We start from the raw sequence: 27,989 nt of genomic DNA, 5'->3' as shown, positions 1-27,989 counted from the left end.
AACCCCTATCTTCCAGGTCTCACCAGTTGTCTTGCTGCGCAGGAAGGCCTTTCCCTCGCTGAAAACAACATCATACCCCTTGTCTTCTAACATCGCCACTGAGATGAGATTCTTCTTCAATCCTGGAACATGCATGACTTCCTTCAATACAAAGGGTTTACCAGACTCCCTCTCAAAGGAAATGGTACTGATACCGGTCGCACTGTATCTACCATCATCGCCCATCTCGATGTGCACTCCAAGATCTTTGTCCTCCAGATCAAAGAACAAATCTCTATCTCCCGTCATGTGAAAAGACACACCACTATCAAAGAACCACACTGATCCTATCACACTTGAAACCAAGCATGCGATCAATGAAAAATCAAGCTCAAACTGAGAAGCTAAGGCCTCTCCCCCTGCAGATCCAGCAACTTGCTTGTTCTTCTTCTTCTGCGGACAATTTGTGGCATAGTGTCCGTGCTGGTGACAGTGAAAACACTTCACCTTGGACATATCCTGCTTCTTGCCTTTCGCACCAGACTGAGAAGCTTTCTTGCTCTTCCCTTTCTTTGCTTTGGCAGCCAAAGCACAATTCTCTTCATCAGCTCCCTTTGACGAAGATCCGTCCCTGGTACTCCGCCTGATCTCCTCCTGCACAAGATTTGACCATAGTCTTTCCCATCCTGGCAACTTCTCCCGACCATTGACAGAGTCCTGATAGGAATGCCAACTCTTCGGAAGACCAAGGAGAGCCAAGCTCACCAAGTCCTCATCATCGACAGTAACCCCCACACTTCCCAACTCATCTCGACACTGAGTGAACTTCGTGAGATACTTGGGAATACTGTCACCCTTCTCGCATTTGATGTTTCTGAATTTATCTTTGAGTGCCAGCTTCCTCTAATCGCTCTTGCTTTGGAATAATTCTGTTAATGATTTCCACATCAAATATGGAGTAGCCTTTCCATGGAGGCTAGACACAATGTGATCCTTCACTCCCTCCAACAGAATCCTTCGACATTTTACGGTCTTCTTTTGCCAAACTTCCGCCTCAGCAGCATCAGTAGGCTTTGGGATATCCGTATCTATGAACTCCTTCAGCCCGTTATCATCCAATACTGCCTCCATCCTGTCCTTCCATGCAATATAGTTTGAGCTGCCCTCAAGAGCATACTCCAATCGCAATCCGTTGAAAGACATTGCTGCGTTGTCACCAAGAAAACACTGTTGCAAATTCGAATTCCACCAGCAACCAACTCAACTGCTTCCGATCTAGAATTCGTGAGAACAAAATATTTCTCGTACAGAGATTGACTATATGGGCTTTTACCAGATATTTCACCTTCCAAAGGAAGGATGAATCCAGAGGCTACCTAGCCCGATTACAGACTCTGCCTGAAGAAATAGAATGTAAAACACTTCCTCAATAGTAGATCTGATGATCAATCCTCGCTTGATATCCTGTAAAAATCTCTTCTACAAATCAAACAGCTCTGATACCATGTAGAAATTTTGAATAATTTAACACATATTCAATGGAGATTATCCTGATCATGTACTATTGCGGAAAACATACACAATACATAAGCTCCTCTACGTTGATCATCAATATAGCAGCATCAATAACAATAAAACATCAAGAGCATTCACACATTAACACAGTATGTATCCCGGGGAAAGCATCTCGCTAAAAACCCCAACTATCTGTATATTAATGATTGAGTCATGTAACATTACACAGCATAATACTTCTCACAAGTATCTCCACCTCTGTTACACACAATACAGCTCAGATCTGATCTCCAAATCTCTTCCACTGCTTGCCTGCCTCCACTGCTCAATACCTGCTCAAGAACTGATGAGAATGGCTCACCAAACTCGTTTTTCACCTGCAAAATAGTCACTCACTCTTTGTTGGACGTGAGCACAAGCTATAATGTGGGCAAATACGTGAGCAAACTCATTGGCATACTCAATCCCTTGATTGTGCAAGATCTGGTGCACAACTATAGTCACAACTGATAGCAATCTGATTCTCTACCACCTATCCCTGTTGAACTGAACATGCACTGACATGCAACTGAGTTAACTGATGTATTCATTAGTTGTATTATGAGTTAATAACTTGTGATTTAATTAATAACTAAATCACCCAACTCATCTCTAGTCTATTTGCCAGTTAGACTAAATACAACCAGTTTAACAAAGCTAAACTGAACACAACTCCATCAACTCCACCAAACTCAACTGATTGAGTTCTAACTGAAGTCATGCATGCAACAACGCAACTGACTCATAAGAAAAGCGTATTTCCTTCTGACAGCTGCATGTGCCACCTCTGTAGCTCAAACTGAAGTGCTCCAAGAGAACAAGATTAAGTTTATAGTCCAAATATTATTGTGAGATAATAATATTTTACTTTTCTATTTTTGACAGCCAGTCTAAAAATAGACTTTGAATACTCACACTGTGATCACTCACACTTTCATCAAAAATAGAAGTCCATCTATTTTTTCCCAACTTGATCAATCATCCATAAACAACAACCTGCAATCCATAGACATGATCCATATGTCTAAAAATAGACTTGCGCCAAAAATAGCCGGCGGGCCCACTTAGTGAAGGCGACTCTTTTCACTAAGCTCCATCATCTTGTTGCAATCTCAACACATAGAAAATACCTATAATATCCTCACATGAGAGAATGTTACTATTACTTGTCCTGAGAAAGAAACTAAATGTACTATGTCTATTGTTTCTATTGTATCATTATTGAAGAATTTCTATACTTATCTATACAACATACACAGAATCTCTTTACACTGAAGTCAATAAGAAGTTCCTACCTAATTAAGCTATTAATTTACAGCACAGTACCTAGATACTAAATCAAGCAATACACTGAAGTCAATAAGAAGTTCCTACCTAATTAAGCTATTAATTTACAGCATAGTACCTAGATACTAAATCAAGCAATTCATGGTACTTATCTGTTATAATAATAGCAACAACTTGCCAATAATCCTCTTTGGAAAGTCTCTCCTCCCTACCATGAGTTCTGGCAATTACGACCAGACTCTCCCCCGAGCACTTTCTGTTGGTGTCACAGTTCATAGTTTCCAGTTACAGTCAAGTACTCTTTTCTAACTATCTTTCTTGTGAATTCTCCCACTAGTTCCTCCAGCTCAAGGATCTCTCCTGGATTCTTTTGTTTTCCCCTAAATCCCCCTTCACAGCGGATTGGATAGTTGTTTTATTTGTAACTGTTTCTTTTACTTCTTGTAAACAGTTTCTATTTTGTGTTAAGTTATCATTCCAAATATTTAGGTAACCATAGTTTACTTTTCTTGGCCTTTCAACCTCAACACTTATTATTACACAACATAATGTAATAGAACTTAAAATAATAGATAATAAAATTAACTTATTAATCCTCACTAATTTTAATGCACCTTGGGGTGTTACATATAGAATAGATGGTGATGAGGTGTACTATTTAAAAATATTGTTATAATGTTTAGGGGTATAGAATAGATGGTGATGGGGTGTAATATTTAGAAAGTTACGAGTTGAAAATTTTTTGAGCAAAAATCTAAGAATGTTAAATGTTGTTGTGGTCCAGGCCAAGTGTTTTAATGACTTAAATGCCCTTGGGTTGTGGTTTCTCAAGCCACAACACAAACCTGAAGTAATCTCTCAAAAAATCAAACAACTTAACACACACACACACATATATATATATTCAAAATTTACTAATTCATTTAAATATGTGGTCAAACTATTCATATGATGAAGTAAAATTAAAAGTGTCACTATATAAATATCAAATCATTTTTCCTTGGACATTGTTTTTGAGATTAAGAAAGATGTTTCCTTTACTTAAAAAAAAATGTAACTTTATGTTTTACAGAATGATCAAATCACTCAAAAATTAATTAAACAAAGCTTCAAATACAATGAATGTGACTCCCTATTTTGTAAAAACATAACACAAAACATAGTTAAAAAATTCATAACTAGAAAAATAAATCTATAAATATTACTCTTCAATATAAAAATTAACCATTTTCTAGGATGTACCATCGTATAATCATAAAAAGTATGTTTCTTTTGCTAAGAAAAAATTGTATGTTTTACAAAATAATCAAATCTCTCAAAATTGATTAAATACAGTTTCAAATACAATGAATATGACTCTCTATTTTATAAAAACATAACACAAAACAGAAATAAAAATTTCATAACTAGAAAAATAAATTTATAAATATTACTCTTCAATATAAAGATGTAACCATTTTCTACAATGTAACATCATATAATCATAAGTCATTGGAAAAAGTATATATATATATATATATATATATATATATATATATATATCATTTTTAACCTAAAAAATGTTCAATAAAATATTACTAATATATATTGATAAATTTGAAAGAAAAAAAAAATTATCTTATTTTGAATTATATAATATACATATATTTTTTAATTTTCATTAAATATTATGTTTAAATTTCATGATAATTTGAGAAATTAAAAGAAAACTTATTTTTAGAAAATTAAACCATTTCAAACTCTACCAAATTTCACACCACCACCTTCCTCCTCCTCTTATTATTATTATTATTATTATAAACGACACCGCAGCCTCCTCCTCCTAATAACAACAACAACAACAACAATAATAATAATAATAATAATAATAATAATAATTATTATTATTATTATTATAAACGACATCGTTGTAAGAATTATTCGTACGTTACCAAATTGTCAATGTATATAAGAAGTGTAATTCATATCGACTCATATGTCAACCTGGGGTGAAGTTGGTGCGCAACTCATTTAACAATAACGATGAAAATAATCCAGTCCTCGCAACTCATGTAGCTGCAATGCCCATGGTTTATGATAGTCAAATCCGAATAGTTGAAGCTAACTGTAACAGGTTTTGACATTCTCTTCCCCCCACAAGCACTCAACCCAACTTACGTAATGTGGTTGTTAGGGGTAGATTCCAGATTTGACAGTCTAGATATGGTTTCTGGAGCCCATGTCTCTGATTTTGATTTTTCACTTCAATCATTTCACTGTGCTGTGATTTTGATTTTCCTGCTTTATCACATTTTAAGGGTTTTAAATCTGAAAGCAAGATTTTAAAAAATAGATATTATCTTTCGTTTTTAACTTTTGATAAAGAAATTTGAAAAATATGTATCTTTCATTTTTAATTTTATTAATTAAAATAAAATTGATATTAAGATTATTTGTTAAATATACTTTGCTCTCAGAAATGTCACCATTTTTTAACACTATAGAAAAAGTAATGGTCGATATTCTTTCTACCCACGGTGAAAATGACAATTTAAATATTATTTATGTTAAGACCTCTTTTAAAAAAATGACAACTTAAATAATATTTATGTCAAGACCTCCTTTAAAAAAATGCCATTAAATTAATTAATGATAAAAGTTCTGTTCCTAAAATAATATTAGCAAATTTCTTTATTTATTTGGGATTTAAATAAAAAATAAATATTTATTATTTTTATTAATCTTTATTTATTTGGCATTTAAATAAAAAATAAATACTTATTATTTTTATTATTTAATATAGATATTGTTGTAAAATTGAACACATCCAAAAATAGTTTACAATAATTTTAAGATTAAAGGGAACATTTCATAACATATTTTCTTGATTCAAAGAAGTATTTTTCTAGTTGAAAACATGGTTATGATTAGGTATCTTATGTATAAATAGTTATATGGACAGTTTCCTAAAATTACTTTTGACTCTAGCCAAAACCTATACCTTCAACTCAAGTACGGGTGACATAAGGATGCCTGATCTTAGCTAGACCATTTTGGAATAAAGGAGGAAATCGTCATGCATAATCAAGATAATATTAAAAATATTATTACTTTCAAATTTAAGGATAAATTGTAGGGAAATAAAGAGCTAAAGGGGAAAAGGAAGGTATGATAATGTAAAGAGATTTGACAACCCCAATCTTTAAAACCAAAATTGTCTTTACTAGTGTTAAGAAGAAAATAAATAATATGAAGAATTAATTCTTGATATGAGCTTTATGGTGAAATTGGGGGTTGGTCAATTCCCAAAACACCATGGAAGAAAGAATTTGTCAATTATGCAATCCTAAAGAGGTTAAAGATAAAAAACACTTGTTAAATTGTCCATCTTATATTCATATTCGATCTAATATTCAAAATATTTGTCACACTACCAACTTTCCTACATTTTTAAATGAATAAAACTACAGTGATCTATAAAAAAAAATTTCTCATTCCTTCTTTTAAAATATAAATAAAATGTTAAAAAATTCTAATTAATTTTTATCCTTCTCATATTTACTAGTCCATATAAATCTTAATAAACATTAATCATTATCATACTTATACGATAAACTAACGAATGGAAATAATTGGTAAAATCAAGATGAGTGTTATGGTTTTCGCAGAAATCACATCCCAAGCTTCATCTTGTATCTGCGGCCCTTGACACCCATGATTATGGACAGTCGCAGTAACGGTGTGAGTTAGGTTGTTGCAATGGCCGCACTAGTTTTCCCTTGAAACCATTTTGGCCACTTTCAAGACCTTTGATTCCCAAAATATTTTCAATCCTTTCTGAAGTGGGAAGGACAGTGAGCTATTTTAGGAATGGAATCCTCATGTTAATGAATTTATTCTGGTCATAGATTTGATCTATATTTCCACAAATATGATAGGAAAATACTATTAAGTATATAGATCTAGTTATTTTTTTCCTGGATTTCCACTATAACTGTAAAGAATATATTCCTTGGATCTGCAACACTCTATATGGTGTCACATAGATCTAACATTTGATAGGGATGGAGGATTCGCAGAGTTTTTTCTTTTTGCCTCAAAAGATATGGATCAAGATCGCCAGACCTCGCAGTTGGATGTTGGACTTGCCGAAGTTTTATGTTCTAGAATCAGTCAAAATCTCAGATGTGGACTTCTCCCTTCTATGCTCAGAGGCATTTTCTTCAAAATACAATTCTGGGTTGGGAGGAGTCTTTTCAAATTTTCATGGAAAATCTCAATGGCAAATCGTCTTCAGGGTTTCAATTCACAAATCTAGTGAAAGATCTTAAGAAATGGATATACCCACAAATTAACAAAATATGTTTATGAAGACAAATCATTACGAGATGTCCATATTATCATAAATTTTAGGTTGCGAGGTGGACATCCAAGAATGAGTAACCCAACCGGATCAGCGGTAATCCAACTGGATCAGCCTCCTATGCCAAAAATCCAAGGGGTTCAACCTTGTTTAAGGATGTCTTAAAAGGGAAATCTGCTACACCACCCCAATTTTGTCAATCCCAAGTCTTGACCTCATTGAACAAATTGAGAAAGCACCAAAGTTTTCGGTAAACTTATCAGAAGTAAGTGGTCTTTTCACAGTACTTCAAACCAGACCTCTTATTTGCAAATTTAATGGTTTACATAAGTGGATCTTCACCGATTGGACCATTAATTTTGTCAATCCCAAGTCTTGACCTCATTGAACAAATTGAGAAAGCACCAAAGTTTTCGGTAAATTTATCAGAAGTAAGTGGTCTTTTCACAGTCCTTCAAACCAGACCTCTTATTTGCAAATTTAATGGTTTACATAAGTGGATCTTCACCGATTGGACCATTAAATATGATATTTACTATTCTCAAAGGGGTTTTTGTGGTTTAGTTTGATAATCAAAAAGATATAGATTTTGTCAAACACTATGATGATATTTACCTATGCTCAAAGGGGTTTTTTGTGGTTTAGTTTGATAATCAAGAAAATATAGATTTTGTCAAAGACCATGGTTTTGGGGAAGGGCGGGCCTCTCTTAGTAACTCCACGGTTTCCATCTTTTGATGCTACAACAATGGTGGTTATAAAGATGATAATATGCGTGAGCCTTCACAACCTCCCTCTCCTTTTCTTGCATCACCAAGTTTTAGAAGGTATTGGAAATACAATGGGAGGTTTCTAAAGATAGATCAAGAAAGAATGGAAAAAGGTATTTGGATATGTGTAGAAATAGACCTTAGAGAAAGTCTACCAAACCGCATCCATATGGTTCATAAATATTTTATGTGGACTCAATTGTTAGATTTTGAAAATATGGCATTTAGGTGCTAGATTTGTCTTCGTATAGGGCATTTGTAGAATACATGCCCACAAGCAAAAAAATGATAAAGAAAAGATTCCAAAAGTCAAAAGGGTGGTAGTTTCCAAATCTGAATCTTTCATAAGACAGAGACGAAGAAATGGATGAGAATCATCACACATTAAAATACTAGGATGAACAAGGCTCCTAAGGTAAGGAGGGTAAAAGGAAGCACAATGATCCCAAAAGACAAGATGAAAAAGGCATTGAGTTAGCAGTGATCTAGGTCCGAGAAAAACAAAATGAACACATATATCTTAAAGTAAAAGAAGTGCCATGAAAGCCTCAAAGAGAAGAAATGGTAATAGTAATTGTCAACTCCAACTTTAGGGTTGCAAAAAGTTGAGAAGAGGAAAAGTAAAAAAGAAAAGTTCATTTTATCTAGGTAAATGAAAAGGAAGAAATGATAATTGCACAAGGCTCTTTACACCCAGTATGGTGGTAGATCTCACGTAAAAACGTAAACATGTAAACATAAATGTCAACGTAATGTTTAATATTTAACATTTTTAGGTAAAAACATAAACATGTAAACTTAAATGTAAATGTAAATGTAATGTTTAATATTTAACATTTTTAATTTAATGTTGATCCTATTTAAAAATAAATCTAATTATTATTATGTATAAATACAATATAAATTTAAACAGCATAAAAACGTAAACATTTAAACTAAACTAAACATGTAAACGTAACTGTAAATGTAAATGTAAATGTAAATGTAAATGTAAATGTAAATGAAAACGTAATGTTGAATATTTAACATTTTTAATCTAATGTCAGACCTGTTTAAAAATCAATCTAATTATTATTATGTATAAACACAATATAAATTTAAAATATAAAAAGGTTTACCAACATTCAAAAAAGAGGTACGGTAAATAAATAAAAATATAAATAAACCATAGGTATGGTAAATAAATGAAACCTTTTTTTATATTTACGCGAGAGGTATGGTAACTAAATAAAATAAACTAGAGGTATGGTAATTAAATAAAACATATTTTTATATTGACTTCATAAACCTCTTTATATATACTAAAACTCAAAAAAGAGGTTTTATTTACGTGAAGTCTATGGGTCAAATAATTATTAATACCATGGGCCAAATATCATATTTATAAAAGATGTATGGTAAATAAATAAATATAAAATAGGTATAAAGAGGTATGGTAAATAAATAAAAATATATCAAATAGGATTAGAAATCAACATCTAACTATATACCAAGCCTATGGGCCAAATTACTATTAATACCATGCAAGAAAACATTATTAACCCTAATATTAATATTAAAAAGTTATTATTATTTTTAGATCTAATATTCATATTAATATATTATAATATTAATATTATTAAATTTAATAACTTTGGATTAATATAATATTAAATTTGTTATATTATAATATATTAATATACATGATATATATTAATTCTAAATATATATGGTAGGGAAGAACAAAGACATAGAGTGATAGAGGTGGAGAGATAGGGGGAGTGACAAGGGAGAGATGGGAGATAAACTAAGGACAAGGGAGAGGATGAATGAAGAGATAGAGAGGGAGAGGAGTGAGAGAGGTAGAGAAGAGTAAGAAAGGGAGAGTGAGACACAAAGATGGAGGTGGGAGAAAGAAAAGGAGAGAGGGAGGGAGATAGTGAGAGAATTGAAGGGCAGAGAGAGAGATGGGGAAAGAGAGAGTAAGGTATGAGAGAAAGGGAGAGAGAAGACTTGCTAGAGAGGATGAGAAAGGGAGGGATAGAGAGATGGAGTTGGAGGAGAGAGGGAGAGATAGAGAGATGGAGTCGGAGGGGGAGAGAGGGAGGGAAGAAGAAAGACATAGAGAGTGAGAATTGGAGAGAGAGAGGGGGAGACAGGGAGTGACAAGGGAGAGATGGAGAGAGAGAGTGTATGTTTAGGGGTGAGATAGTAGCGAGAAGGGAGGAGAGAAGGAGAGAGGGAACAAATCTCGAGAGTGCACTTAAAACCTATTTTTTGAGTGAAAAACTTGAGGAAAGGTTTGCACCTCGAGATTTGATCCCTCTAGGAACTTGAGAGATCCAGAGTTAATATGGATCTAGTAGTAATTGTCAACTCCAACTTTGAGGTTGCAAAATCTTCAAAAGAGAAAAAAAGTTAAAAAAAAATCAATTTATCTAGGTAAATATAATTCTGATTGAAAAATTTTGTATACATTTTTAATGCAAACACCTATACTCTCAATATATTAAACACATACAAAATATAATTTTGTTTTTTAAATAAAATTACAAAATTTTTCTTCAAACTTAAATTAGACTTGTTTTTCGTTAATTTTTTATTATTATAAAAAGGGAAGTTATGGCACTAGATTTATGTTATGTACATTTTTTATTTATTAGACTAAAATAATAACTTCTTCAAAATTATTAATAATATATAAACTAGGTTGGTATTTGTCATATTTTTATAAATAGGAAATATTATACGTTATCTATTTCCTTTATTTATTCATTAAATTAAAATGATGAAAATGTTAATAATATTAGTGATATATAATATGGATAGTGTAATTTTCTAAATATTTTAGGTTAACTCAATTTTAATTCAAGAGGATCAATTTAGTTTTAAAATTTGAATTAAATGTTTTTAGTCCATTGTAATAAAAATATTTGTTTGTGTATAAATATTTTGGTGCTTTAACAAATATTAGAAAAATAATAAGTTAAACAAACTCAATATTTTTCATGAAAATTTTTAGAGTTAAGATTAGTTTATTATTTTTTTAAAGTTTTAAAAGGGCTAAACTTTTTAATGGGAAAATACCATACATACACAAATTTAAGTGGTGAAACTCTAATTTTCATGTTAATTTTTATTTTGTTTGTACATACATAAATAAATTTTAGTGGTGAAAGTATATTTTTTATTTTTTTTAATGGATATATTTATTTATCAATTTTTTGGGATAAATATTATGGTTTTTGGGATAAATACTTATATGATAATTCAAACTTTAAATTTCACAATTTTGTAAATTTATATAGAAATTTTTTTTTGAGAACCATTGAAATTATATTTGATTTTATAATAATTGTTTTTATATAATTAGTTATATATATATATATATATATATATATATATATATATATAACATGGTGTGTCTATTTTGTTGTCAACTTGGGTTATCACACATGGGTGAGATGAAGGGTTGTTATCTACTCCATTTAAGTTCAATTTTTTATAAGTGACATGATGTTGAAAGATAATGTTGTTTTGGCTTTGTGCTTAATAATATGATTATATTGAGATGTTGTAATGTTCTTATGTGAAAATTAGATCTGGAGTTAAAATGGATCTATGTTGGTTATAGATCCATGTCTATCGATCTTTATCAACCATTTAATTTATATAATTGCACTAGTTAATGATAAATCTAAAACATTATTGTTTTGATATCATTTATCTCAAAACCATATTAATCTATAATATATACCTTTTCTAGATATTGTTTTAAAACATTTTTAAAATAAATATTTTTTTGATGAATTCAACCAATTTAATAAATTATTCAAATTTTCACGTTGAGTTGAATGATTTTATTTATTTATTTATTTTTGCTATTTTATTTGGAAAATAAGCACATAAATTTATTTTTTATTTTTATTTTGTATTTTACTGTGAGGTGATGTTGAATTGACATAGATTTGTAAGAATCATTGAGATGGGAAAATAAAATCATATTTTTTATGATATTATTGGCATTAACTTATTAATATTTTTTATTTTTATTTTTTAAATTAATGTAATTAGAAAACTATTTAGATATTCAAGATATTTGAAAAATTATTTTGTAATTTTGTCAATAAAATAACCATGTTTATAAATAAAAATAAGAATAATATATTAGATATACTTTGAGATTACTATTTTTTTCCTTTATTTTTCTTTATTTAATTTTCAAAATAAAAATTACATGGTGAACATCTAAAATTAATGATTAAATTATTTGAATAAAAGTTTATATTATAATAAAATCACTTTATAACTTTAAGTTATTTTGCATCTTTTTCTATCTCTCCATCATAAGTGATAATGTCTTTCTCAATCACAAATCATATATCGAAAATAAAGACCATTCATATTAAATACATCAACTGTTCAATAATAATAATAATAAATCATATTAATATTTTTCTCAAACACCAATCATACACTAGAAAATGAATCTCATCATAATGAAAACTACCCTAATAAATGTATTAGTTATTATTTATTATTAATAATTATTATTATTATTATATTATAATATTGTGAATATATTTTATCTAAATTTTAATGATTTAGTAATGTAATTCATATGAGGATAGGTGTGTTTATTTTACAATAAGATTTTTATAATTTTAATTTAATTAGATTTAATGTTTATTAAATATTCTAGACTATTTTTAGCTGTGGTTATAGTTGGAATGTTGAGATTTATTTTAAAAGTAATTATGTATTAGTTATTATTATTTAATAATAATAATGTGAATATATTTTATCTAAATTTTAATTATTTAGTAATCTATTTCATTAATTTTTTAATAATTTTGTGGATAGGTGTGTTTATTTTACAATAGGGTTTTTATCATTTTAATTTAATTAGATTTAATTTTTATCAACTATTCTAGAATATTTTTAAAATATTTTTAGTAATAGTCATAGTTGGAAGGTTGAGATTTATCTTAAAAATAATTATATCTTTTTTGTCTTGCTAATTAAATTGATTAATTAAAAAATATAAATATAAACATGTGTTTTTTTTCACTTACTGGTTCACGGATACCGTGGTCAGTGGGTAGCCGCTACTTCCAGGGTTTTAAACACTGAGTGGACGCCACCCCAAGAGCTTTCGGGATTCGACCCTGTGACCTCCCATTGGCGAAGCACTTGATTTGACCGATTGAGCTAACTCTTGGGGCTTAAATATAAACATGTGTTATATCAACTTAAGTTATAGATTTTTAAATATATGATATTAATAAGACATAGTATTATCACAAAATCTATTTACAAATTAAAAATTTATATGATAAAATAAAATTAAGTCTTCATTATCAAATATATATAAAATTTAAAATAAATTTTTAATTTAATTAATATGATAACATAAATATTTTTTATATCTAAATATTTAAATATCTCTATATATAGTTTCACTAATCTAGCTATATTTAATATTAGATATCATTTTGGGATTCAAAGTAAGTCATTCATCTATGACCATTTCCATAAAAGGTAGTCGTAACTGACTAATTTTTCATGATTTTTAAATAATCCACTTAACACTCATTGCATCGAGTGATACTCACATGTATTCACATATATAGTTACACTAATCTAACTCATGTTATAGAAAATAACTTTTCAATAACTCTAAATATGTCAAAGAAATTTATAAGAAATTTATATGTCGAGAAATTTTGATGAATCAAAAATTAGCGAGGCCATCTATATGATTAGCAGAAACAATGTCAAAATTGTCAAAATTGACGATGAAAAAGGGTAAACTAAGTAAATAAATAAGCTCTGTGACCTCGTGATTCATGGTCGGAAGTTATTATGGAGGAAAGATGGATGGCTCACAGATTTAACATGGAAATTTAAAACGTGGCTCTGAGTCGAGGGAACATCACAGTTGAAATTTTTTTGTATATATATATTAAAAGTTTAAGTTTAAGTGTAAGATTGACATCTGTGCTTCACTCCGCGTTTCTTTATTCCACATTTAATTAACCTAACCCACGAATGAGCGAATTATGGAGAGTGTTTGACATTATGTGCGCGAACACGTATTATTTACTTCGGTATTTTTGACTTTGCTGCACCAGAACGTCGAGATATAGAGCAAAGGTCAACCTCATCCAAAGTTGTACGTGCAAAACTAAATTCTATTCGGAATACAATACGAATGTGGGCGTGATGCCGATGGCGGCGCCACAGCGTGATGTATTTGGATCAAAAGCTTCAGATCATATGCTTCCTACAGCTGTTCCCTATCAAGATCCATCTTTCTTTTTATTTTTATGATATTGATTTTGAATTTTGTGACAGAGCATCTAATTTGGACCTTGTAATGCGCCACAGCGTCATAATCATTATTTTCATTTTCACCCCTCTTTGTATTTTTATATAATTGTTAGAGAGCGCATTACAGAGGCATTTTCAGGACCACCTGACTCATCAAATTATCCAGTCAAAGACGTTTCATGTGAGAGTTTGAAAGTGCCACACGGATAATATCCGTGTCTTTATTTGCTTTGCCATGGATTCAATTTTCCCTGTGGATGAATCTTCCATTTCTCTCCAGATTCTACGCCACGCCACGCCACGCCACTTTTAAAACCCAATAGACTTTTATTCCTGGTAAAACAATGGCGCATCATATATTAAATTAATCACCCCACTACATTTTGTAAAATGACAGAACAAGAATGAATTATTTGTTTATTGCAGGGAGATTATCAGGCACTGAATATTTCGAGGAGCGCACACGTGCTGCGCCATGATTTTGTAGCCCCTGTTCACATTGAGTTTTACCCATTATGTTCCCCCGCTTCAGATCTATAAATCAATGTCTGCATTAATGACAAACTAGGTTGAAATTCCCAAATGTTGGTGGCTACCATTTAGGATCGGACATTAGGCGTTGTGGTCTCGGGTTCGATTCACAAGGCATTTCTGTTTCGGAATTTCAAAGCAACACGGATCAGAAAACTGATTCTATACTGTGATGACGCAGGCTACTAGCTACACAGCAGGTACCATCAGAGACGAACAAGAGGAGCAAAGTGTGAGGAGGGGACCTTGGACTGTTGATGAGGACATGAGCCTTATTCGATGCGTAACCACCCGGGGTGAAGGTCGATGGAACACAGTAGCCAAATGTGCAGGTAGGTTTTTACAGTCTTAAACGATGAACATTCAGCACAAGAGTATTAATGCCAGTATATTGTGTGTATATACATCTTTATATCTATATTCATCCGACAATCTCAATATTTTCTAATATATAGATAACTCTAACGATGTATATGCACAGAGATACTACCATTAATGCTCTGGAATCTGCAGCTCCATTCTCATTTCATGCATTTATGACAAAGTACCAGTACCAATTTAATATTATATATATACTGTGCAGTTGGGTGGCTATTGCTTAGCCTTCACATTTCAATTCACTTCATTAAACCAATTGTTATGATTGTTGATGTGTAACTTTTAATGAAACATTTCATTCAATTGGCTCAAACTGGTTTAATGCATTGTGCAGGGCTAAAGAGAACAGGGAAGAGCTGCAGATTGAGATGGCTTAATTATCTTCGGCCCGATGTTAAACGTGGAAACATAACGCCAGAAGAGCAGCTATTAATCCTTGAACTCCACCGTCTCTGGGGTAACAGGTAACTAACAAAGTTTCATGTTAGAATCTAAGCTTTTACGGTTGTCAGATTCGTTTGGAATTTATCAATATGATTATCAGAATAGAGAATTAGACAGGCTCTCAGATTTATTGGATTGGATTAGAAAGTTGCAGGGATGGAAAATTTATCTGCAGTTAAGATATTTACAATTTTATCTCCTTTTTAAATATAAACATTACACTTCTGGTATATATAGATATCCAAACTAAACATGGAACAAGACACATCTCTGTACTTGTCCCATGCATGCAAGTCACTTCTTTAAATGCAATACAATTTATAAATTTAAAAAAGTATCATATTAACAGCAACTTCTTTAAGGATGATGGCCTTATTATTTTTGGGTAATTTAATTGTTAAATGTTGTGATAATGAAGTATTATGTATCAATTGATTTAAATTTCATATAAAACCTAAATAAACACCTGAAAATTATAGGGATAGTGGTTTCGTCTTAAAAAAACCAACCCAATTGCCAATTCATAATTGCTGGCTATATATATTCTATCAAGAACTAGTTTTGATTACATTCTCTTTCTTACAAATTATTACATTGGCAAGATTTTTTCTTGTAAATATTAATATGATTATTTTCTACAGAGATCTTTGAATTTGACACATTAAAATATCATTTTCAAGATTCTGCTAGTGCTTCACTCCTAAATATAATTCTAATTGGTAGAAATCACATGAAGTCTACTGTGCAGAGTTAGAATGGCGTTTGCACAATCCTGTAGATGAAAGACTCCCCAATTGTATTCATACCCAGTCTTTATGGGCGGCGGCCATATCTAGAAAGAAGAAAATGACTGCACTGCAGAAAAGTTTTTCTGTATTCTGAGAATGTGGCCAAGTAATTGAGTTTTCAATGCTTTATTTGCAGATGGTCCAAGATTGCACGGCAACTCCCAGGCAGGACTGACAACGAAATCAAGAACTACTGGAGAACGCGCATTAAAAAACACATTCAGAAAGCTCACTGCGATGCTAACCCTAGACAGTTAGAAGACTCGTTGCGGTATTCATGGCTGTCAGCACTATTACAGCCGAAAGGTATTGAAAGCAGCAACCAGTCTGCACAAGCAGCGTCCTCGTCGGAAATAATCCAACCCTCTGATCTTGATTATATGCTCAGCCAATACAAATGGATGAGTGGCCTGGAAACTGAAATTGCAGGTATTAATGAACCCGGAGATAGCCTGAATCCTGCAAGCTTTCGGACTAGCCAAGGCTCCATACGCAGTAGAGAATATCTGAATCAAAACAGCAGAGCAACTTTCCAGGATGTCCATGATATGGATCAATCAACATCTGAAAAACAGAATTGTTACTATCACCAATCTGTATTTGGTTATTCAAATTCTGACTCAGTTCACCATGAGATTTCTCAGGCTATTTCACCATCAGAGGTGGGAATAGACAAGGACATGGGCACTCCCTGTAATGGGGTGGCTTTAGTGCAACCAATTATGATATCTGAATCTGAAGAACTCAAAGACATTCATGAATCAACAGCAGGGTTTGGCATTCAATATGTTAACTCAGAGGCACAGACTTCGTCCTGTAACAATCAAATATCTGGAATTGAAATGAACTGGCCACAAGAGTCCAACAACACAATCTTATGGAACAATATGGAAGAACTTTGGTATATACCATCAAGTGCACAATTATGAAACAGAGTCGATCAAGGCATTCATACATCAACAGTTTGGTAACCCATTTATAAATTCTTGAATTGAGATACCTCAAGTGTGTATAGTTTAGTGATCTTGGAATTGAATTAGCAGTGGTAGAAATGGACCAAAGAAGTTCATACTCTCAGAGGCAATTTGTGGTTTAAACAATTAGACAATGACTATTTAGTATGGACATTTCACAAGGTTACTTAATACCTAGTGTACTGTAACATCTCAATTATTTATGGTTAGCAGCAAGTGAAGGGAACATTCAGCATGTCTGGTTTTCAGCTTCCATTTCTACCTCAAAACATGTTTAAGCTGTGAGTGGTGAGTCACTATGTAAAACATATCTATGAATGTAATATTTTTTTTTAACAAAGATTGCTCATCTTCTTGTTCATAGATTGAAGGGTTTCATCTCCATAAACATTTGCAGTGTAGCATTCATATCTGTGAATATGGGCTTATTTAGCTCCACACTGAGCAGCTTTTCTTAACAATTTGAATTGTATAAAAAAACTATTTTTGTTGGTGTTCATGCTATCGAATCAGTTACATAAAAATGGGTATAAAGTTTAAACCAATGAATTGTTCCTGACCGTGGGTTCGCTCTTCCACTTCGTCTTTGGGACTAATTCTCAAGGTGTTTAGTTTAATTCCTTTATGTTTTTATCAATTAAATAATTACAAATTACAATCTTGTAAGACTTGTATAGCTAGATTGTAGTGAGTTAATAATTAAAAATTGGATTATGGTGATTAAATAACTAATAGTTATAATGTTATCAAAAAGTTGGATTAAGCATCCTCTGAAGTTGAGCATGTCTAGACACAGAGCCAGCTAGGTGCTGTCTACTATTGGTGAATGAATTCGTAAGCCTAGCAAAAAAACTGAGGCCTTAGCAAGAATATATAGAGATCACAAGAGATAGTTGAGGTAGAGATTGTGCCATTACCATGGAGATGGAATGTCTATTAGATATTGAGATTGCAAGTGATTTTGTACTTGTTCAGTGAGTATAAGAAGTGGGGAAGTGGGAAAATGGAGAATACTAGAGAAAGGTTTAATCCATACATGTATATTATTGACATTTACTGGTACATGAAAATATTGTTTGGAAGAGCTCTCCCTAATAGAAATGATGCTCATCAAGAAATTTTCATGATTGAGCTAGAAGCTCATTTTACAGCTCAATTAATGTGTAAGGGTGTCAGTCAGTGATCAAAGTTGAAATTTTGCTCATATTGGCTAAAAAAAAAAAAAAAAACTATACAAAACATCCAAAGAATGTGTGCTCATACAAAATTTGCAGGTGAAGAAATTGGATCCCTTTGGGCTCATGTTAGATCTGTATTTAAAATAAATATATGCTGGTACTAGAAGAGTTATAGATAATGAGTAAAGATTTAGATCCCTATCTTCATAGAATTGAAGGCCACTTGGACCTCCCTCCAAGCTACTCACCAGGGAGCAATAGAGAGCCCATCCCTGTAAAAAGATCCAAGTTTCCAAAAGAAAGTTAATAAATTTTGTCTACTCCACTATAAATTACTTCTATGACCGTTTTTTTTAGTTATTTGGATTTGCTAATCTTACCATTCTGAGGGATATTATTGTTTTCACCAATAATATGCCTTTTTGAATGCTCAAAAAACTATAATTCTATCACTGATTTAGTTTTAAACAATAAACCAAAACATAAAATAATATATGTTTTGTTTGATCTCTAATAAAATGAAACTCTTTTACATAGATAGATAGATAGGAATCATAAAAATTCCTATCCCCACTTAAATCGCTATCTATTATATTATAATGATCCGTATGAGACAAAAATCCAATAAATCTACACTGCTGTGATTGCCATGCTTTTGCTGAATATGATTCTGTTACATCTCAATCAATTGTTACAGGAAAATGTTACATGACTTTAAATAACAATCACAGATTATTAATTTGAAGTCAAGAATATTACGATGCTTTCAATTATCTGTATGTCCAAAACATGATTTTCTTCACATGTATCGTAAAGAAATATAAGTACTGCCATGGAATATACGCAGGTCTCTCAAACATGGTAGAGAGAAGATTGGATTAAAGGATTTCAGAAACGATTTTCAGAGATTATAAGCTGGTTAAGGAAAAGGTCGAATAATCAACCCATATTTACCTGAACATCACTAAACTGCTCTCTTTTTTGCCACATGTACAATGCTATATATTTTATATATGGTCAATATCACATGTTAAAAATTGAAATTGTGTGGAGAAATTCTATTTCTTTTACCCAGTCATCTAAAATTACTCTAATTAACGCTATTTCTTATAATCACTATCATTTAGTCTCGACGATGTAGTCTAACAGTAACAACAGATTTGGTCTCTGCAAATTATGTGATCCATCTCAAACAAAACTATGTATCTCTAAAAACTACCCAAAAAAAATCCGCTATCATTATAATAAAAAAAAAAAAAACAAGCATAAACAAACAGTAAAACACATCCCATCACACCCATCCCATCTCTGTACTGAATAATTTCATAAATTTCATCTAAAGTTTACATTACTGTGTTGAATAACTTCGTAATTTTCATCAAAAGTTTACATTATTGTGTTGAAAGTTTTCCTAAATTTCATCTAAAGTTTCTGCAATGTAGCTGACATGAGAGAAAGCTGGGAGGAATCAATGGCCATGAAGGAATTTTGAGCACGGAGTTTTGATAACTATGGGCTCGTATGGCCCCAGCGTCTAGATGCTCATCCGAGACGTGCGGGAGTGAACGAATACTATCGTACTCATGGAAAAAGATGATGCGAAAGCTTCTAGAAAATCGCTCTGCAACATTGACCATGATCACTATTAACTTATTTTTTCTTTTTTTAAAGCCAAAGCTGGAAGCGGAGGACTCTGCTCTATTTTTCTCGCATGCAAACATGTCGCTTTCATCCCAGAAATTTCCATTTTGACTGAACTCTTCATTCTTTGAAAACAGGTTACGCAACGTTACATGGCAATACCCTAGTGGAAAGTATAAAGTATAATGTGTTTGATTAATTTTTTCAAAGCAGAATCTTAAATATAATATTTTTCTTTATCCTAACCTCCCACCTTTCTCAAACTGCGGTTGCCCCACTTAATTATTATATGTATGTCTCAATGTTCAGGGACTTGCTTCCAACGAGGAAGCATGAGATTAGATTCTCGAAACATCATCCACCAAAGTAATTTATCATCATTTTCATTTTTAATAAGGGATTCGCCACTGGTGTGAGACAATTGTTACTTCCCCCTTTGAATGGTTTTTCCATCCACTTTTTGAATGACAGCTCCATTTTACGACTCAACTCATCATGTTGCAGATGTGGTTGGAGTAATGTTGATGTTAATAAGAGTTTTTTTCATAAGAAAATAATATAGCCAATTGGATTGAAAGTGTAATGTGTGTAAATTAGTATATATATTTATTTATTTTTAAATAAATTTAATAGGAAGGAAATTCTATTTCAAACTTAGAGATTTATATATAGTGACTTTATCTTAATAAGTCAAATATCCTTTTACAAAAGATGAAAATGCTGAAGTTATTTATAATAATAGATATTTTATTTTAATAAAAAATTATAAAAATGATGTTATATTTTATAAAATTATTTATAATAATATATATACTAAATTTACTTTATTAAAGTTATTTATAATAATACAAAGTTTATTTTAATAAATTATTTATTATCATAAAGTTATTTTATTAGAGTTATTTAGAGAAACATCAAAAATAATTTAATAAATTAGTAAAAACATAATGTTATATTTTATAAATTCAATAAAGTAAACTTCAATTTTTTTAATTATAATAATATAAGTTTATAAATTGAAATTTTGATGTTAATTTTAATTTATGTATTTTTTGTTGGAGAATTTGATCATAAGTTTTGGTGAGATTGATATTTTTAATTTTGTGAAATGCATTTTTGTATGTATAAATTAATTGAGAGTGCTAAAAAAATTTTTAGGCACTCACTTTATATCGATTTGACAACCTAAATTTGTTGTTCCAATAATTTTTTTATATAAATGGATTAAGAACCCTTAAAAACCAACAAGTACTCCCTTTGTAGAGATTTAACAACTTAAATTTGTCACCTCAAAAAGGGCAACATGTAAAATGTTTAGACTACACTATCAAATTTTATAGACATATCTTAATTTCTCTTAAGTATGTTAAGTAATTGAAATATAAGTTTTCCCACTAAGTTGAAGTGACAATTTGAGACATTCTAAAACAAGTTTTTACATTATTTAAAATATATACACATTTCTTTTGAACTACCTTCAAACAATATGTAAAGATGCATATGCTAATAACGCATATGCTTTCATATGCCTATGATTCCTCTTAGAAAAAAGAGGTTGTTGGTTCCTATTTTACCCTTACTTTTTATAAAAATATGAGGTGTGTTTTCAATTAGAGGGTGACATGTTGTAAAGTGTATGTGTTGGACATAACACTTTAGGACCTTTTTACTATAAATAAAGTTGTAAATAAATAAAATTAGGAGAATATGAAGATGAAGGGATGCTTGGAAAATAAAATGAATAGTCACCTCTTTATATAAAATTGATTGCACACTAAGAGAAATCAAAGTGTGGAGTTACTCGTTCTAGGTCTGACATGTGTTAGAACCAACTCAAATCCATTCCCACTTAGAAACATCCTTGGCCCGTCTACCCATTAAATCTACCATTCTAATCAGCCTAGCAGCTCTTACATCCATGTATTTGGGACCTGCTAAGATTTCATAATCTCTTTTGTGCATGCTCTAAAAAATCGGGTGTATACACTTTATGGTAGCACTCTTTTACCTATGTGGAGAAGAATAGGCTCTATCCCTAACGCCTCTCTCAATCCTATCTCAATACATAAGTATCCACAATTGAATGAGGTCAATGGTTCGATTCCTAGATATCTATAGAAGTTTTCCAAATCTTCTTTCTAAGGAAATTCTCATCTTTATGGCATTCTATTAACATTGTGGAAATCATTTTTCCTATCACCATCACCCTCTCCTAGTTCCTACACTGCACCTAAAGGTCAAATAAATTGAAGCTGAGCATCAATCTGGACATGGTAATCATCATGATATTTAGTAATCAATATTAATGTTAATCATCTAACTACCAACTTGTAAACATTTAAAACTTAGGTCACATAAGACAATGTGATAGTGAGGTGGGTCTTCATGACAAAATTTTATTGGAAGGCTCCTATCACTTTGTATAGGGGAGGTCTCCACTTTGAATCAAGTCAAGAGTCGATTAGTTTCAATGTCATGATATGGTAAATTCATTTCATCAAACATTAATTTTCTCAAGAAGTGGATTGTACATGAGAATTAAATGTGTTAATGAATTTTAGTACCATTACTCCATGCTAAATTTATTTTATTTTGTGGCTCATAAAATTCTATTTATTCTCAAGCTTATCTAGAACTAGCTCTGAACACTAGTGGAAAAAGAGCATTTGCATATCCATTGTTAGGATAGTGTTGGCTATAAAAGAGAACTATAGACAATTTACTGGAAAGATTAAGCACACGCTCATCTTTAACGACTTATGGAAGGGCATCTGTGACGGACAAGCTACCACTATAAAATGGAGGAGGATAGCACACCTACCAATCCTACATCAAATAAAGAGCTAGTCTTTTGGGACAATAAGGATGACAAATCATATGTCATTATTGTTGCATCTATAATTGAATAGGTTAGCCATCATTTAGTTTCCATTGCAAATTCTTATGGAGCATTTAAAAATTAAAAAAAAAAAATTGTATGACTCACACTGATAATTGGAGCTTGTTCATCTGATGGTCAAACTCTTCAACCTTGAGTTGAAAGATAATGATCACTTGGTTCTAGCCTCTAAGATAAACCCATCATGCATGATACATATGCCGCTAGGGTATAGATATGCATTCCTCTCACAACCTTCATCGATGCCATCTACCCTACATAAGCTTAAATCCCTACAAGCTAGTGACCAACTCAAGTCCATTACTTTAGACTCTACTGTGGATAAAATTGAAAAATGAGGGAAATGTTTTGGGAAGAGAAAGATAGCAACCCAGTCCCCTAAATAAACAGTGTGCCTTGCCCAGAAAGGGAAACATTAATCACATTATTCTTATAAAGGAAGTGGTAGCAGAAGAGGATGTGCAAGAAGGAATTTCATAGGAAGCGGCTTAAACACCATCAAGGAGAAAGGTATAATATTGTTAGGTCCCTATAATACTAGTGATTACCCCATTACTGTTGTAGTTGTATCCCTTATTAATATTGTTGTGCCCCTATTTGTCCCCATATTGTTATTACTGTGCCCCATAGAATCCCTCTATTGTTATTTTTATGGCTTTATATTATTATTGTTAGGTCAGATGGGTTATATTGTGACTCCTTAGACTCTTATATATAGAAAGGAGGTTTTGTCATTTGAATCATCAAAGAATCATTCATTTGTGTAATGTAAAGGAGGTTCCCCCCTTGAAGAGGCTGAATTCTAAGGCGTTGATCTATCTTCTCTATCTTTTTGTGAGATGGTTTCATAACATTTGGTATCAGAGCTTTGGATTCTAGGGTCTCGCTGCTCCAAATAGGTCATCGTGGCATTTTTGCTATAACTTTTTTTCTGCGACGTTTCAGAAGCGAGAAAAAAAACCCATTTGAGACGAAACCGCACTGAACCTCGGGTCCGAATTTCAGAGATTTTCGCACTATATTTGCGGAGATATGATCTGAGGAAGTTGATATTTTTGCAAACTCCTGAATTACATTCCAAACAGGTGACCTGGGGAAAATCGTCATAACTTTCTCTCTGAGCATCAGATTGAAATTTCGTAAGAAGGTAAGAAAGAGGACGGATTGTAGTTTCTTGTATATATTTTTTAGAGCCAAAGGTCGAAACAGGGACACGTGGCACCTCGTACAAGTTTTCTCTACTGAACTAGACTATAATTAGGTCACTCTAGGAGATTTGGCATAACTCTTCCTTGGAGAATCCAATTTGGATCAGACTGATGGCATTGGAAAGAGAACACAGAGGGCTACTGTAAATCGCAATTTTAGAACTGGATGATCCAAATTTACAGAGATACATCAGAGGCAATATCAAGCTCCTACAAAGTGAAAAAAGGTGTGTAGATTTTTTTAAATTTTTGCTTAAGCTTGGTTTGAAAAATTATTTTAAAGGAATTCAAAGGGCATAGTAGAGCACTACTATCGATAACTGATGCCCCGAGGAAAGAAAATGCAAACACCTAGTAAGCAACCTGAAAGCTCTAGCATGACTCATGAAGAAGATGAAGAAATGCTACATGATATATCAAAATTACAAGACCAAGTGCAACAAATGTCACTCTCACAAAAGTAAACAGAAGCTAAGATAAATGGCGTGGAATCTAAGATAAAGGGAATGGAAGCTAAGATGAATGGCGTGGAAGCTAAGATGGATGATTTGAAGATAGATTTGAAGACAAATTTGACGATAGGCATGGCAGATTTGAAGACAGATTTGACAAATTTTCTACAAGAAATACTCACTAATGGTGAAAGGGTAGTAAAGGAAACTTATGATGCGAACAAAAGAAATGTTAATCATGATTTCATAGACTCTAATGTTGGATCAAAGACCCACCATATTCCAAAAATCAATATGAGGAAGTTTGATGGAAAGGATTCCACAACATGGATATTACAGATGGAGCAATTTTTCGATCTCAATAATGTGCAAAACACACAAAAGGTACGTATTGCAACTATATATTTGGAACCAAATCAGTTTGTATGGTATCAATGGTTTTACTCTCGTAAACAAATTATCGCTTGGGCAATTTTTACGAAAGAATTGACAGCACATTATGAGGATACAAAAAGCAACACTTTTTTAGCCCATTGATAAGTCTCAAACAAAAGGGTTCAATAATGGAGCACATTAAGGAGTTCCAAAAATTGAACATAAGGGTAAAAAATATTCCAGAGGAGCATAGGATTGATGTGTTCATAGGGACTTTAAAGGATAATATCCAACATGATGTTTGCCTTTGGGAACCTAATTCATTAGAGAAGGCATTCAGGTTAGCAAGAAAAATGGAAAGCAAAATTATGGCAACTAGGAAGCATACCACTCACAACTATAAATATGGAAGTGTTGTTGCCCCTAGTATTCCACAACCTATAAGGTTGACACCACAACAATTGGAAGAAAAAAGAGAAAAAGGGCTTTGTTACAGTTGTGATAACAAATACACTAAAGGTCATAAGTGTGTTGAGAAGAAATTATTCTACATAGATTGTGAAGAGGAAGAAGAAAAGGAGCAAGAAAGGTCAAAAGAAGAGGATATACTCCAGAAACAAAGCCTAGATAAAGAAGAAATGAATCCGACCATATCTTGTAATGCATTGGCTGGAATTACCACTCCTCAAACCATCAATATAGAAGGACAAATCAAGAAGTAAAAGGTAATAGTGTTGGTTGATTCAGGAAGTACCCACAATTTTATTCATTGTAAGGTAGCAAAAGAATTGAATTGCTTCCTATATCCAGCACCAGAGTGTCAAGTGATGGTTGCAGATGGAGGAATAGTAAATTTCTCTGGAAAGTGCCATAATATCAAGCTATCCATGGGAGAATATGTATTGACTAGCCCAATGCTTTCCATTCCAATGGGAGGTGTTGATGTTGTACTAGGAGTCCAATGGCTACAATCCTTGGGTACAATAGCTTTTAATTTTCAAGAACTTTTCATGAAATTTTCTGCGGAAGGAACGGAAGTTGAATTAAGGGGTATTGTAGGGAAACTAGGAAAGATAATCAGCTCTAACGATATGACCAAGCTTCTAAAAAAAGGAACAAAGAGGTGTAATTGCACAATTATGTTCGCTAGATGTTTCCACATCGGAATCATCTATTTCTCCATATCTCAAAAAAGTCTTGGACAATCATTCCAAGGTATTCGAGACTCCCAAAGGTCTCCCACCTATTCGTGATCATGATCATGCTATTCATCTGATTCCAGGAAGTGTTCCTCCAAACATCAGGCAGTCCAGATATCCCTATGTCCAAAAGAGTGAAATTGAATGTATGGTTGCAGAAATGCTAGAGGTTGGTATAATTCAACCTAGTCAAAGTTCTTTCTCTGCTCCAGTAGTATTGGTGCACAAGAAGGATGGATCATGGCGCATGTGTCCAGATTATAGGGAGCTCAACAAGCTCACTATTAAAGATAAGTTTCCCATTCCTATCATTGATGAATTACCGGATCAATTGCATGGATCAATTTACTTCACCAAGTTGGATCTTCGTTCAAGATATCATCAAATAAGAATGAAGACTGAACACATTCTAAAAACAACATTTAGAACTCATGAGGGTCATTATGAATTTTTGGTCATGCCTTTTGGCCTTACCAATGCACCTTCTACATTTCAAGGTTTGATGAATTCCATTTTCAAACCCTTCCTTACAAAATTTGTGTTAGTATTTTTTAATGATATACTAATCTACAGCAAGTCTTGTAAGGATTATGTTGAACATGTTGATAGGGTGCTACAACTATTGGAGGAGAAACAATTATATGCAAAAAGATCCAAATGTTTCTTTGGAGGACAAGAGGTGGAATATCTAGGTCATATTGTATCTCATGAAGGAGTTAAGGTAGACCCTAGCAAAATTAAAGCCATTAAGGAATGGAAGATCCCCACATCCATAAAGCATCTGCGAGGATTTCTCGGGTTGACAGGGTATTATCGCAAGTTTGTTAAGAATTATGGGAGAATAGTAGCACGTCTAACAACATTATTGAAGAAAGATGCATTTTCATGGACTCCAGAAGCAAGAAAGGCCTTCGAACATCTTAAAGGGGCAATGTGCCAAACACCAGTCTTAGCTACACCGAACTTCACAAAAACATTTATTGTGGAATTTGATGCTTCGAGAAATGGAATTGGTGTTGTTTTAATGCAAGATGAAAGACCCATTGCTTTTGGAAGTCGTCCAATCAAGGGAAAGTTTTTACACAAAGCTATTTATGAGAAGGAAATGTTGGCAATACTACATGCACTTAAGAAATGGCGACCCTACCTAATGGGAAGACACTTCAAGGTAAATACGGATCATGATAGCCTTAAATACTTTTTAGAACAAAGATTATCCTCTGAAGAGCAACAAAAGTGGGTCACAAAGATGTTGGGTTATGACTTTGAAATCATCTACAAAAAAGGGAAGCAAAATGTGGTGGCAGATGCACTCTCAAGAAAGGATGAGGATGTGGAAGCATTGTTGTGCGCCATTTCTATTATCCAACCAGATTGGGTAAATGAAGCAAGGGAGGAATGGAAGAATGATGAAGAAGTGTGGGCACTTATTCGAAAGTTACAACAAGATTCCAATACATCTGATACATTTAGCTGGAAAAATGATTCGTTATGGTACAAAGATCGCTTATACCTCTGTAAGAATTCCAAACTCAAACAAAAGATTCTTATGGAATTGCACACTTCCCCCTTAGGAGGGCACTCAGGATTTTTAAAAACTTACCACAGGGTTAAGAAGGAATTTTTTTGGGATGGCCTTAAATCAGATATTCAAAAGTTTGTGGTGGAATGTTTGGTT

At 32.3% G+C, this 27,989-nt stretch overlaps 1 protein-coding gene across 1 annotated transcript; it reads left to right on the top strand.

Moving 5' to 3' along the window:
• The first annotated feature begins 14,585 nt into the window (after positions 1-14,585).
• On the top strand, positions 14,586-17,720 carry LOC149169945 (uncharacterized). Its single transcript, XM_089427196.1, has 3 exons — positions 14,586-15,107; positions 15,488-15,617; positions 16,522-17,720. Exons 1-3 carry the CDS (start codon positions 14,948-14,950, stop codon positions 17,312-17,314), a joined length of 1,083 nt encoding a protein of 360 aa, XP_089283322.1. The 5' UTR covers positions 14,586-14,947; the 3' UTR covers positions 17,315-17,720.
• The last annotated feature ends 10,269 nt before the right edge of the window (positions 17,721-27,989 follow it).

The sequence above is a fragment of the Pinus tabuliformis genome, chromosome 4_2 (genome assembly GCF_031772625.1).
Source record: "Pinus tabuliformis cultivar Carrire ecotype Pingquan chromosome 4_2, CPIR1, whole genome shotgun sequence".
Classification (NCBI taxonomy): Eukaryota; Viridiplantae; Streptophyta; class Pinopsida; order Pinales; family Pinaceae; genus Pinus; species Pinus tabuliformis.
Note: the sequence above shows the minus strand (reverse complement) of the source record. Positions and strands in the feature narration are given on the sequence as shown.

Excerpts from the sequence above, each read along its gene's own strand:
- LOC149169945 (XM_089427196.1), top strand. The coding sequence starts at position 14,948 with ATGACGCAGGCTACTAGCTACACAGCAGGTACCATCAGAGACGAACAA. Across the intron at positions 15,108-15,487 it reads CACAGTAGCCAAATGTGCAG|GGCTAAAGAGAACAGGGAAG; the intron begins GTAGGTTTTTAC and ends TGCATTGTGCAG. Across the intron at positions 15,618-16,521 it reads CACCGTCTCTGGGGTAACAG|ATGGTCCAAGATTGCACGGC; the intron begins GTAACTAACAAA and ends CTTTATTTGCAG.